The sequence below is a fragment of the Ochlerotatus camptorhynchus genome, unplaced genomic scaffold (assembly GCF_037179485.1).
Source record: "Ochlerotatus camptorhynchus isolate MF236.1 unplaced genomic scaffold, CSIRO-AGI_Acam_v1.1 ptg000185l, whole genome shotgun sequence".
In the NCBI taxonomy this organism is placed as follows: domain Eukaryota; kingdom Metazoa; phylum Arthropoda; class Insecta; order Diptera; family Culicidae; genus Ochlerotatus; species Ochlerotatus camptorhynchus.
In genome coordinates, this window is record NW_027040675.1 from 911,734 (window position 1) to 926,172 (window position 14,439).

Below are 14,439 nucleotides of genomic sequence, written 5' to 3' on the forward strand. Positions count from 1 at the left end.
ACTATAGGTCGAATGATTCAAAGAGGGACAAAAAATCGAATCATGAGAAGAGGGACAAAAACTCCAATGGACAAAAGGCCAAATGATGAGAAGGAGCACAAAAGTTCAAATGGAAAAAGGTCTAAGCAAAAAAACGTCTTAGCAAAAAAGGTCAAATGATTCAAAGAGGGACAAATGGTCCAATGATAAGAAGGAGAACAAAAGATCGAATTGAAGTTTGTGGAAAAAAAGATTGACTGGACAAAAGATCGAAGGGACAAAAGATCTAAGAGGGACAAAACGTCGAATTAAACTTAGAGGAACAAAAGGTCGAATGAATAAAAGGTCGAATATATAATAGGTCGAATGATTACAAGAAGATCAAAAGATGGAATGATGAGAATGGGAAAAAAGGTCGCATGAACAAAAGTTCGAATGGACAAAAGGTTGAAAGTACAATAAATCGAATGGACAAACGATAGAAGAATAAAGAACAAAGAGAGTCAAAATTTCGAATTGAACTTAGAGGAATAGAAGGTTGAATGATGAGAAGAGGGACCAAAGATCTAATAGACAAAAGTTCGAATAAACAATAGGTTGACCGATTCAAAATAAATTAAAAATATCTAATAGACAAAAGATTTAAGGTTAAAAATGCCGGAAAGGACAAAAGGTAGAATTATGAGAAGGAGGACAAAAGGTTTAAAAAAGCACGTCGAACGATTCAAAATAAATTAAAAAGATCGAATGGAAAAAAGGTCTAATGATTCAAAGAGAAACAAATCGTCAAATTATGAGAAAGGGGACAAAAGGTCGAATTGAACTTAGAGTAAAAAAAAATCGAATGGACAAAAGGTCGAATGATGAGAAGTGGAACAAAATGAGGAATGAAAAAAGGTCGAACGATACACAGTAAATTTAAAAGGTCAAACGGACAAAAGGTCTAAGGTAAGAAATGTCGAATGGACAATAAATCGAATGATTTAAATAGGGACAAAAGATCGAATGATGAGAAGGGGTACAACAGGTCTAATGATGAGAAGAGGTGCAAAAGGTCGACTGGACAAAAGGTCGAATGGACAAAAGGTCAAATGATAAAAAAATAAAAGAGAGACACAATGTCGAATTGAACTTAAAGGAACAAGAGGTCGAATGAACAAAAGGTCGAATGGACAAATGGTCAAATGGACAAAATATCGAAAGGACAAAAGTTCGAATTGACCATAGAGGAAAAATATGTTGAATGGACAAAAGGTCGAATGATGAGAAGCAGAACAAAATGAAGAAATGAACCAAAGGACGAACGATTCAAAATAAATTTAAAAGGCCGAATGGACAAAAGGTCTATGGTTAAAAAGGTCAAATAGACAATAGGTCGAATGATTCAAAGAGGGGCAAAAAATCGAATGATGAGAAGAGGGACAAAAGCTCCAATGGACAAAAGACCGAATGATGAGAAGGAGCACAAAAGATCGAATATAAAAAGGTCTATGCAAAAAAGGTCTAATGACTCAAAGAGGGACAAATGGTTCAATGATGAGAAGGAGAACAAAAGGTCGAATTGAGCTAAGAGGATAGAAAGGTCGACAGGACAAAAGATCGACGAGACAAAATATCGAAGAGACAAAAGATCTAACGTCGAATTGAACTTAGAGGAACAAAAGGTCAAATGAATAAAAGGTCGAATGATTCAAAGAGGGACCAATGGTGAACAAATGAGAACGGGGGAAAAAAGGTCGCATGAATAAAAAGTCGATTAGACAAAAGGTTGAAAGTACAAAAGGTTGAAACTACAATAAATCGAATAGACAAAGGGTCAAATGCACGAAAAGTCAAACGATAAAAGAATAAAGATCAAAGCGAGTCAAAATGTCGAATTGAACTTAGAGGAACAAAAGGTCGAATGATGAGAAGGAGGACGAAAGGTTGAATGGACAAAAGTTCGAATGGATAGAGGGTTGAAAGGACAATAAATCGAATGGACAAAAGGTCGAAGGGATGGTAGGTCGACAGATAAAAAAATAAAGATCAAACTGTCGAATTGAACTTAGAGGAACAGAAGGTCGAATGATGAGAAGAGGGATATAGGTTGAATGGACAAATAGCAGAACGGTTCAAAATAAATTAAAATATCGAATGGACAAAAGTTATAAGTTAAATAATGTTGAAAAGACAAAAGGTCGAATTATGAGAAGGAGAACAAAAGGTTATAAGAAAAAAAGCACGTCGAATGATTCAAAATAAATTGAAAAAGATCGAATGGAAAAACGTCTTATCGTTTAGACGGAGGGACAAATGTAAAAGAGGAAAAAGGACAAATGATCCAATGATGAGAAGGGGGACAAAAGGTCGAATTGAACCTTAGAGGACAAAAATGTCGAATGATGAGAAGTGGGACGCAATTCCGAATGAACAAAAAGTCGAACGATGCAAAATAAATTAAAAGCGTCGAATGGACAAAAGATCCAAGGTACAACAGGTCAATCAGGTAGAGGGACAAAAGATCGAATTATGAGAAGGAGTACAAAAGGTCGAATGATGAGAAGTGGGACAAAAGGTTGAATTGACAAAAGGTTGAATGGGCAAAAGGTCGAATGGATAAAAGGTCGAATGGACAACAGGTCGAATAGATAAAGGGTTGAAAGGACAATAAATCAATTGGACAAAAGGTCGAATGGATGGAAGGTCGACCGATAAAAAAAAAGAACAAAGAGAGTCAAAATGTCGTAAAGTAAAACGATTCAAAATAAATTAAAATATCGAATGGACAAAAGTCCTAATTTAAATAAAGTCGAATGGACTAAAAGTCGAATGATTTAAAGATGGACAAAAGTTTGAACAGACAAAAGGTTGACCGATTCAAAGTAATTTCAAAATATCGAATAGACAAAAGTTCTAAACTAAAAAAATGCCGAAAGGACGAAAGGTTGAGTTATGAGAAGGAGAACAAAAGGTTATAAGAAGAAAAAAAGCACGTCTAATGATTCAAAATAAATTAATAATATCGAATGGAAAAACGTCTAAGCTATAAAAAGGAATGATGATTCAAATAGGAACAAATGGTCCAATGACGAGAAGGGAGACAAAAGGTCAAATTTAACTTATAGGAAAAAAATGTCGAATGATGAGAAGTTGGACAAAATTCCGAATGAAAAAAAAGTCGAATGGATAAAGGGTTGAAAGGACAATAAATCGAATGGACAAGAGGTCGAATGGATGGAAGGTCGACCGATAAAAAAATAAAGATCAAAGAGAGTCAAAATGTCGAATTGAACTTAGAGGAACAAAACGTCGAATGATGAGAAGAGAGATATAGGTCGAATGGACAAAAAGTATAACGATTCAAAATAAATTTAAAATATCGAATGGACAAAAGTTCTAAGTTAAATAAGGTCAAATGGACTAAAAGTCGAACGATTTAAGGTAAAAAAGGCCGAAAGGACAAAAGGTCGAATTATAAGAAGGAGAACAAAAGGTTATAAGAAAAAAAATAAAAAAAAATTGAAAGGGTCGAATGAACGAAGGTCCAAAGTAGAAAAGGTTGGTCAGGTGATTCAAAGAGGGACAAAATATTGAATTATGAGAAGGGGTACAAAAGTCGACTGGACAAAAGGTCGAATGATGAGAGGGGGGCAAAAGGTTGAATGAAAAAAAAAAGTTCGAATGGATGAAAGGTCGAATGTACAACAGGTGGAATGAACGGAAGGTCGAGCGATTCAAAACAAATTTTAAGATCGAATGGAAAAGATGTCGAATGGACAAAAGGTCGAATAAACAAAGGGTTGAACGATTAAAAATATATATTAAAAAATCGATTAGACAAAAGATCAAAGTTTTAAAAGGCCGACAGGACAAAAGGTCGAATGATGAAAAGGTGAACATAAGGTCAAATGGATAAAAGGTCGAATTATGAGAAGGGGGACAAAAGGTTAAAAGAAAAGAAAAACACGTCGGATGATTCGAAATAAATTAAAAAGGCCAAATGGACAAATATTCCAATGATGAGCAGTGAGACAAAAGGTTGAATGATGAGAAGGGAGACAATAGGTCCAATGCACAAAGAATTTAACGAAAAAGAGCGAATGGATAAAAAGTCGAACGATAAAAATAAATAAAAGATCTAAGATGGTAAAAATTTCGAATTGAACATAGAGGAACAAAAGGTCGAATGGATGAATGTCGAATGGACAACAGATCGAATGGACAAGAGGTCGAATTAAAGAAAGGTCGAACAATGCAAAATAAATTATAGAACAGAATGGAAAAAAAAAAGTCTAACGATTCAAAAAGGGACAAAAGGTCTAATTGAAATTAGAGGAACAAATGGTCGAATGGATATAAGGTCAAATGATGAGACGTGGGTCAAAATGTCGAATGGACAAAAGGTTGAACGATTCAAAATAAATTAAAAAGATCGAATGGAAAAAAGATCTAATGATTCAAAGAGGCACAAATGGTCAAATGATGAGAAGGGGGACAAAATGTCGAATGGTCAATCGATTCAAAATAAATTAAAAAAGTCGAATGGACCAAAGATCGAAGGTAAAAAAGGTCGAATAGAGAATACGTCGAATGATTCCGATAGAGACAAAAGATCATCATCATAAGCAGGACAAAAGATCGTATGGACAAAAGGTCGAATGTATAAAAGGTCGAAAAGAAAAATGGTCAAATGGACAAAAGATTGAATGGGAAAAGGGCGAATGGACAAAAGTTCGAACGATAAAAATAAATAAGAGATCTTAAAGGGTCAAAATGTTCGAATTGAAATAGGTCGAATGGATAAAAAGAGGAACGAATGAAAATAAATTTAAAATATCGAATGGATAAAAGTTCTATGGTAAATAAGGTTGAATGGACTAAAGGTCAAATGATTCAACGATGGAAAAAATGAAGAATGAACAAAAGGTCGAATAAACAAAGCGTTGAACGATTCAAAATATATTAAAAATGGAATAGACAAAAGATCAAAGTTTAAACAGGCCGAAAGGACAAAAGGTCGACTGATGAGAGGGTGGACATAAGGTCAAATGGACAAAAGGTCGAATTATGAAAAGGGGAATAAAAGGTTAAAAGAAAAATAAAAGACACGTCGAATGATTCAAAATAAAATCAAAGGGTCGAATGGACAAATATTCGAATGATGAGAAGTGAGACAAAAGGTCGAATGCACAAAGAAATTAACGATTCAAAATCAGGTAAAAAAGGTCGAATGGACCATAAGTCGAATGGACCATAAGTCGAATATACAGAAGGTCGAATAATAAAAATAAATAAAAGATCTAAGAGCGTCAAAATTTCAAATTGAACTTAGAGGAACAAAATGGCGAATTGACAAATGGTCGAATGATGAGAAGGGGGATAATAGGTCGAATGGACAAAAAGTAGAACGATTCAAAATAAATTTAATATATCGAATGGACAAAAGTTCTATCGTAAATAATGTCGAATGGAATAAAGGTCAAATGGTGCAAAGATGACAAAAAAGGTCGAATGAACAAAAGGTCGAATAAACAAAGGGCTGAACGATTCAAAATATATTAAAAATTGAATGGACAAAAGATCAAAGTATAAAAAATGCCAGTAGGACAAAAGGCCGAATTATGAGAAGGGGAACAAAAGGTTAAAAGAAAAAAAAACCACGTCGAATGATGACAAGGGAGACAATAGGTCGAACGCACAAAGAAATTACCGATTCAAAATAAGGTAAAAAAGGTCAAATTGACAAAAGGCAAATGGACAAAAGGTCTAATGGACAAAAGGTCTAATGGGCAAAAGGTTGAATGGAAAAAAGGGCGAATGGACAAAATGTCGAACGATAAAAATAAATAAAATATCAAAGAGGGTCAAAATGTCGAATTGAACTTAGAGGAACAAAATGTCGAATGGACAAATCTAGATAGAGCTGGAATTAGGGCGTAACAGCTTTTGTAACCAATGACTTCTTTCGAAGAATTCTAGAAAACCAAGGCTCGTCCACACAAATCAAGATCACCATCGGATAGGGGAAGGCTTCCTCTATCTAATGGTTATGTTTGCGTGGGCGTACCTTGAATTCCTAGAAATCGTCGAGAGAAGTCATTGCTTACAAAAGCTGCTACGCCCTAATTCCAGCTCTATCTAAAAATAGTCAAATGATGAGATGAGGGGGATAATAGGTCGAATGGACAAAAAGTAGAACAATTCAAAATAAATTTAAAATATCAAATGGATAAAACTTCTATGGTAAATTAAATGGTAATTTGAATGGACTAAAATTCAAATTATTCAAAGATGGAAAAAGGTCGAATGGACAAAAGGTCGAATAAACAAAGGGTTAAACGATTCAAAATATATTTAAAAAAATGAATAGACAAAAGATCAAAGTTTTAAAGAAACCGACAAGACAAAAGGTCGAAAGGTGAACATAAGATCAAATGGACAATAGGGTCGATCTATGAGAAGGGGAACAAAAGGTTAGAAGAAGGAAATAAACACGTCGAATGATTCAAAATAAATGGAAATGATCGAATGGACAAATATTCGAATGATGAGAAGTGAGACACAAGGTCGAATGATGAAAAGGGAGGCAATAGGTCGAAATTAACGTTTCAAAATAAGGGAAAAAATATGTCGAATGGATAAAAGGTCGAATGGACAAAAGGTCGAATGGACAAAAGGTCGAATGAAGAAAAAAAAAGCCGAATGGTTCAAAGAGAGACAAAAGGCTGAATGGTGGCACATTTTGATGTGATGCCCACTTAGCCAGATGGAAAATAGTGGAAAGAATAATTGAAAGGCTTAAGACACCGTAGCGAAGAATATTAAATGACAAAACATCAAAACCGATACATTATTTTGTTACACGAAAGAAAAGAAATTTGCCGGAACATGCCAGAAGCTCCGAGGAAGAAAGATGTTCTGAGAATTTTAGGAAAATGGATTGATTTTCAGGAAGGTTCCATAAATTCCAGGATGATTGCCGATACATTAGGCAAGTTCAAAGAACTTCAGGAAACTTCTGAGAAGTTTAGGGAAGTTTAAGGAATTTATAGTAAGATTTTCTAAAACCAGAGAGAAATTCTGGAAAGTCTTGATCTTAAGCTAGTTTGAAGATCTTGAAGAATTAGTTCCGAAAAAATCAGGGCAGTTCAACTAAGTTCAACAAAATTCCAAAAATTTTGTTGCAGTTGCTTAAATTATTTGGTTTTAAATTTCAAAAAATGTACCATAGAGAAGCCCCCATAATTTCAGGGAAGTCCAAAGAACTCCAAATAAGTTAAGTTATCTTCAAAAAAAAATTGGGGAACGTCACAGAAGTCCAGAGAACTTCAAAGATAATTCGAGAATTCCAGAAACTTAACGGGTTCGTTAGAGAAGATTCATGAACTCCAGGTAAATCGTGAGGAGTTCAGAAAAGTTTTGAGTATTTCAGAGATTCTAAGAGATGATGCGTTAGCATAATTCAGGCACGATCAAAGAAATTTTAGATCGATCCATAAACCTCAGAAATAATGTTGAAAACTTTTAAGAAGTTTTGAGAACTTCAGGGAAATCCAAAAAACTTCTGGAAAGTCCAAAAAAATTCTAGGATGTCCGGTGAACATCTAAAAAGTTTAAACAGTCCAAAGAGCATCGGAAAGTCCAAAGATGTTTACAGAAACTACGTGAAGTTCGGGGAAGTTCTGAGAATTTCATGACAATTACGCGATGTTTGAGTCAAGTTCAATGAACATCTGGCTGATTATGGGCACTCCACATAAGTTCCAAACACTTTAGGAAAAATACTGGAAATTATCTCCAGTGGGGCAGCATATGATCATTCAGCGGGTAACCAGCTCTTAATTTACCACGACAGCACTGGACGTGAGCAGTTCTTCACTTAATCGTATGAGTACTTCCGTATCTGCTGCATATTATGAGTCATACAGTGAGAAGCTTCTCAATCATTGGGAGATGAATTTAAACTTAAGTAACAAACTTTCGAGCTTTTGTGTAAGCTTTGTTGGGAAACTTTTGATTCCAAATGATGTTCAGCCCAATCTCAAACCCACCACTCTGCCCAACACTCACCGTCCTTCTCCACCAGATTGCATAACTGTTTGTATGCGGCACAAATATTTCCTAGACGCAACTTTAGCTCTCTCCAACAACCATTTATCGCAAAACCATCGGGGTCTACTATAACGGTCCACCCGGCTGCAGCTCCGACAAACGCGTTCCTAAGGCAATCGCGCTGATGCGGACAAACAAAAATTGCGAGAGCCACCATTCACCGAAAAAATTCGCCCCGTCATCTTTGGAATGGCCGCAAGTCGGTCGCATCATGCATCGGAGGAAAGGTACCGTTTGTCGTGGATGCAAGCAGATGGGACATTTTTGCCATTAAATAATCCGTCAGACTTCAAAGACCTTTTGGCCCGACACGATGAGGGTCATCCAAGCAGGCTTCCTCCTAGGCCCAAGTCACCAAGACGACGACGACGACGACGACGACGACACCGGTGACGGTGAATGTGTTTATTAGACTTGAATAGCGGAGATAAATATATTGTTATTAGTTTCGTATGCAAATTGGAGGCGATATTTTTCGTCTTCCTTTTGCGTTGGTCGTGGTGGCGCAACCGTTCGGATGCTTCCTATACCTGATCCTAGAACCACCCCGCGATCGACCCGGCCATGGAAAGATAATTACCCGTTGGTAGTAAAATTTGAAACCAAAATCTACTTGCTCGCTCGAACCTCAGAGCGCACTAATTGCCTCTCCATTGCTCAGCTCGAAAAGTCTCTAATTCAATTCACCCGCACCGAAAAACGCTTAAATGCGACACCGGCAATTAAAATTGACACTTATTGCCCTCGTTTGCAGAGGAACCGAAATCTACCCAAAGCAAGCGGTGCAGTTTCGTGAGCGGATTTCGCCTGCTGCGATTGCACCGGGCCAAAACAACATCATCATCATCATCAGCATCAGCATCATCGGTACGGTTCCATCCGGAAAGGCGAGATCGCGTTAAATGGTGCAAACGGTAACTGCTAATTATGCAATCTGTTGCAATTGCAGCTCCCTGCTAACCTGAACTAGCGAGCGAACGAATGAACGAACGGTGTGAATGTTTGGTTTTTACCAGCTCTATAACTACACACTCATTAATTCATTCATTTCGGTGTCCTCCTCTAGAGTTAGAGGTACATTGCAGCGACGGGATTCGGGTTACCCAATTGCGAATCTGTTCTGCGGTGGGGGCTAGGAGCGATTTGGACAGTCTCCGCTGAACCTGTGGAGCTTCTGGAGTTTTCGGACCGAATGAGCTGTGTGATTTATGTCAGGGCTGTAGTCAAGAGTCTGTCAACAATGTCAATTGACGTAAGATATTGGTCTAGCACTGAATTTCACTTCCGACACTGATGTTCTTCGAAAGCATAATTTCACTAGGGAAATGTTGAAAAGCTTACTTTTATGTCAATAAATCAACTATTTGGTATAATCGTTGCATTGTTTTAATATTACTGATGGATTTACAAAAGGACTTCATCGAGAAGCTGTTGGAATTCTCCCCCGAAACTGACACTGAAGCTAATTATGTAGCTTCTCAATAACAAGCTGAGATGCTTCTCATCGAGCAGAAGCTGACTACTTTCGCACAGGGCAGTTGACCCACTTATCATAGAGAAGTTCACTTACTTCGCACAGAGGAGCTGACTGACTCTTAACTGAAAAAGCCTCCCATTTAGAATCTGAAAATATTTTTACCGTCGAATTTATTTTCTTTTCGTTGATAGTGAAATATTCTCACTGCTGCTTATTAATGTTTCACCTTCAAGCTGCAGCAGAGTAGATCACATCGAACGAAAGCAGATTTGTTTCTCACAGAAAAGTTGATTTGATTCTCGCTAAGAACCTGACTAGCTTCTCACCGAAATACTGACTATTTAAGTCTTCGCCGAGAAACTCTAGAACAACATTTGATATAGGCGAAACAACCAAAACACATCCAACCAATCTAACATCAGCATCGGATATATCATGCTTCCTTCATCGAATGGCATTGTTAGTATGCGTGGATGTGATTTGATTATCTGGAAATTTGCTTTTAAAGACATTGTTTACCTTTGGTTGTTCCGCCTATTTCAATTGTTGGTCTAGAACTGACAAGGTAGCTGACGAACATTTTATTTATATTATCGCTAATTTCCCACCATCAAGATTTTCCTCGAGAAGTTGACGTTTTTCTCGATAACACTAGTAGCTCATTAGCCTTTCACTAAAAACTGAGAAGCTTCTCATTGAGCCGAAAAGCTGACTAGTATTCTATTAAGAGTCTGACAAGGTTTTCGTCGAGAAAGCGATTTTATTCTGAACGATGCCGACAATCTTAAATATCACTGAAGCTAATCAGGCGAAGCTGAGTGGATCTCATCGAACAACAGCTGAATTGCTTCTCACTAGCTTCACATAGAGAAGCGGTGACTGCCTTCTCACCGAAAATACTGGCCAAATACTACCCACAGAAGCCTGACAAGGCAGCTCACTTAATTTTTATAGAGAGCTGGTAGAGTAAGGAAGCTGACTAACATTTTATAAATAATTTAATCAATTACACACTGACAAAGATTGTCTGACGGACTTCTCACCGATACTGAAAATTTGTTAATTAGCTTCTCACTAAAAAGCTAAGAAGCTTCTATTGGAACTGCAGCTGAGTAGCTTGACTCACTTATCGTAGAGAATTTCATTACCTTCTCACAGAGAAGCTTGCTAACTTTCAACCGAAAAGCTGGCTTGCCTCCCATTCTGAGTCTAACAAGGTTTTTACCGTAGAATCGATCATCTTCACACTGAAGCTTATAAAATACTCAACAAACTACATATGAGTATATATCATCGAGTAGAAGCTAGTTTGCTTATCACAGTGAGGTTTCCTTATTTCTCACCATAAATCTGACTAACTTGACATAGAGAAACGGTGACTACCTTCTAACTCATCATTAAGTCACAAGGTAGCTGACCAATTTCCCACTTAGGATTTGACTGAATCTTACTGATGCTGACAATCTTCTCACTGAAAACTCAGTAGCAACTCACCGATTTATTGCTGACTTTCTTCTCACAGAGAAGCTGACTTCTCTTCTACCGCATTTTCTTGAAGTTCATGAAATATTCTTGAGACGAGAGGCGAGAGACGAGAGGTGAAAGACGAGAGGTGAGAGACGAGGGATGAGAGACGAGAGGTGAGAGACGAGAGGTGAGAGACGAGAGGTGAGAGACGAGAGGTGAGAGACGAGAGGTGAGAGACGAGAAGTGAGAGACGAGAGGCGAGACTGATAGGTGAGAAACGATTGGCGAGAGGCGAGAGACGAGAGACGAGGGCGAGAGACGAAAGGCGAGTGGCGAGAGGCGAGTGGTGAGAGGCGAGTGGCAAGAGACGAGAGACGAGAGGTGAGAGACGAGAGAGGAGAGACGAGAGACGAGAGGCGAACGACGAGAGGCAAACGACGAGAGGCGAACGACGAGAGGCGAACGACGAGAGGCGAACGACGCGAGGCGAACGACGAGAGGCGAACGACGAGAGGTGAACGACGAGAGGCGAACGACGAAAGGCGAACGACGAGAGGCGAACGACGAGAGACGAGAGGCGAGTGACGAGAGGCGAGACCGATAGGTGAGAGATGAAAGACGAGAGACGAAAGTCTAGAGTCGAGAGACGAGAGGCGAGTGGCGAGAGGCGAGAGACGAGAGGCGAGAGACGAGAGGCGAGAGACGAGAGGCGAGAGACGAGGGTGAGAGACGAAAGGCGAGTGGCGAGAGGCGGGAAACGAGAGACGAGAAACGATAGACGAGAGGCAAGCGACGAGAGGCGAGCGACGAGAGGCGAACGACGAGAGGCGAACGACGAGAGACGAGAGGCGAACGACGAGAGACGAGAGGTGAGTGACGAGAGGCGAGTGACGAGAGGCGAGTGACGAGAGGCGAGTGACGAGAGGCGAGTGACGAGAGGCGAGTGACGAGAGGCGAGTGACGAGAGGCGAGTGACGAGAGGCGAGTGACGAGAGGCGAGTGACGAGAGGCGAGTGACGAGAGATGAAAGACGAGAGGCTAGAGACGAGAGGCGAGAGACGAGAGGCGAGAGACGAGAGACGAGAGGCGAACGACGAGAGGCGAACGACGAGAGGCGAACGACGAGAGGCGAACGACGAGAGGCGAACGACGAGAGGCGAACGACGAGAGGCGAACGACGAGAGGCGAACGACGAGAGGCGAACGACGCGAGGCAAACGACGAGAGGCGAACGACGAGAGGCGAACGACGAGAGGTGAACGACGAGAGGCGAACGACGAGAGGCGAACGACGAGAGGCGAACGACGAGAGGCGAACGACGAGAGGCGAACGACGAGAGGCGAACGACGAGAGGCGAACGACGAGAGGCGAACGACGAGAGGCGAACGACGAGAGGCGAACGACGAGAGGCGAACGACGAGAGGCGAACGACGAAAGGCGAACGACGAGAGGCGAACGACGAGAGACGAGAGACGAAAGGCGAACGACGAGAGGTGAACGACGAGAGGTGAACGACGAGAGGCGAACGACGAGAGGCGAACGACGAGAGGCGAACGACGAGAGGCGAACGACGAGAGGTGAACGACGAGAGGTGAACGACGAGAGGCGAACGACGAGAGGCGAACGACGAGAGGCGAACGACGAGAGGCGAACGACGAGAGGCGAACGACGAGAGGCGAACGACGAGAGGCGAACGACGAGAGGCGAACGACGAGAGGCGAACGACGAGAGGCGAACGACGAGAGGCGAACGACGAGAGGCGAACGACGAGAGGCGAACGACGAGAGGCGAACGACGAGAGGCGAACGACGAGAGGCGAACGACGAGAGGTGAACGACGAGAGGTGAACGACGAGAGACAAACGACGAAAGGCGAGTGACGAGAGACGAAAGGCGAACGACGAGAGGTGAAGACGAGAGACGAGAGGCGAGTGACGAGAGACGAGAGACTTGTGACGATAGACGAGAGGCAAGTGACGATAGGCAAGCGACGAGAGGCGAGTGACGAGAGGCGAGCGACGAGAGGCGAACGACGAGAAGCGAACGACGAGAGGCAAACGACGAGAGGCGAACGAAGAGAGGCGAACGACGAGAGGCGAACGACGAGAGGCGAACGACGAGAGGCGAACGACGAGAGGCGAACGACGAGAGGCGAACGACGAGAGGCGAACGACGAGAGGCGAACGACGAGAGGCGAACGACGAGAGGCGAACGACGAGAGGCGAACGACGAGAGGCGAACGACGAGAGGCGAACGACGAAAGGCGAACGACGAAAGGCGAACGACGAAAGGCGAACGACGAGAGGCGAACGACGAGAGGCGAACGACGAGAGGCGAACGACGAGAGGCGAACGACGAGAGGCGAACGACGAGAGGCGAACGACGAGAGGCGAACGACGAGAGGCGAACGACGAAAGGCGAACGACGAAAGGCGAACGACGAAAGGCGAACGACGAAAGGCGAACGACGAAAGGCGAACGACGAGAGGCGAACGACGAAAGGCGAACGACGAGAGGCGAACGACGAGAGACGAGAGGCGAGACCGATAGGTGAGAGATGAAAGTCGAGAGACGAAAGTCTAGAGTCGAGAAACGAGAGGCGAGTGGCGAGAGGCGAGAGACGAGAGGCGAGAGACGAGAGGCGAGAGACGAGGGCGAGAGGTGAGAGACGAGAGGTGAGAGACGAGGGCGAGAAACGAAAGGCGAGTGGCGAGAGGCGAGAAACGATAGACGAGAGGCAAGCGACGAGAGGCGAGCGACGAGAGGCGAACGACGAGAGACGAGAGGTGAGTGACGAGAGGCGAGTGACGAGAGGCGAGCGACGAGAGGCGAGTGACGAGACGCGAGTGACGAGAGGCGAGTGACGAGAGGCGAGAGACGAGAGGCAAGAGATGAAAGACGAGAGGCTAGAGACGAGAGGCGAGAGTCGAGGGCGAGAGGTGAGAGACGAGGGCGAGAGACGAAAGGCGAGTGGCGAGAGGCGAGAAACGAGAGACGAGAAACAATAGACGAGAGGCAAGTGACGAGAGGCGAGCGACGAGAGGCGAATGACGAGAGGCGAACGACGAAAGGCGAACGACGAGAGGCGAACGACGAAAGGCGAACGACGAGAGGCGAACGACGAGAGACGAGAGGCGAACGACGAGAGACGAGAGGCGAGACCGATAGGTGAGAGATGAAAGACGAGAGACGAAAGTCTAGAGTCAAGAGACGAGAGGCGAGTGGCGAGAGGCGAGAGACGAGAGGCGAGAGACGAGGGCGAGAGGTGAGAGACGAGAGGTGAGAGACGAGGGCGAGAGACGAGGGCGAGAGACGAAAGGCGAGTGGCGAGAGGCGAGAAACGAGAGACGAGAAACGATAGACGAGAGGCAAGCGACGAGAGGCGAGCGACGAGAGGCGAACGACGAGAGACGAGAGGTGAGTGA

The 14,439-nt window shown here is 42.4% G+C and overlaps 2 protein-coding genes across 2 annotated transcripts in view; one reads left to right on the plus strand and one right to left on the minus strand.

Moving 5' to 3' along the window:
* Eip93F (Ecdysone-induced protein 93F) overlaps positions 1-14,439 on the minus strand; it is a 574,027-nt gene that overhangs the window by 471,506 nt on the left and 88,082 nt on the right. The window lies entirely within an intron of this gene.
* Positions 12,041-13,564, plus strand: LOC135702126 (SAFB-like transcription modulator). Its single transcript, XM_065223123.1, has 2 exons — positions 12,041-12,887; positions 12,978-13,564. Exons 1-2 carry the CDS (start codon positions 12,041-12,043, stop codon positions 13,562-13,564), a joined length of 1,434 nt encoding a protein of 477 aa, XP_065079195.1.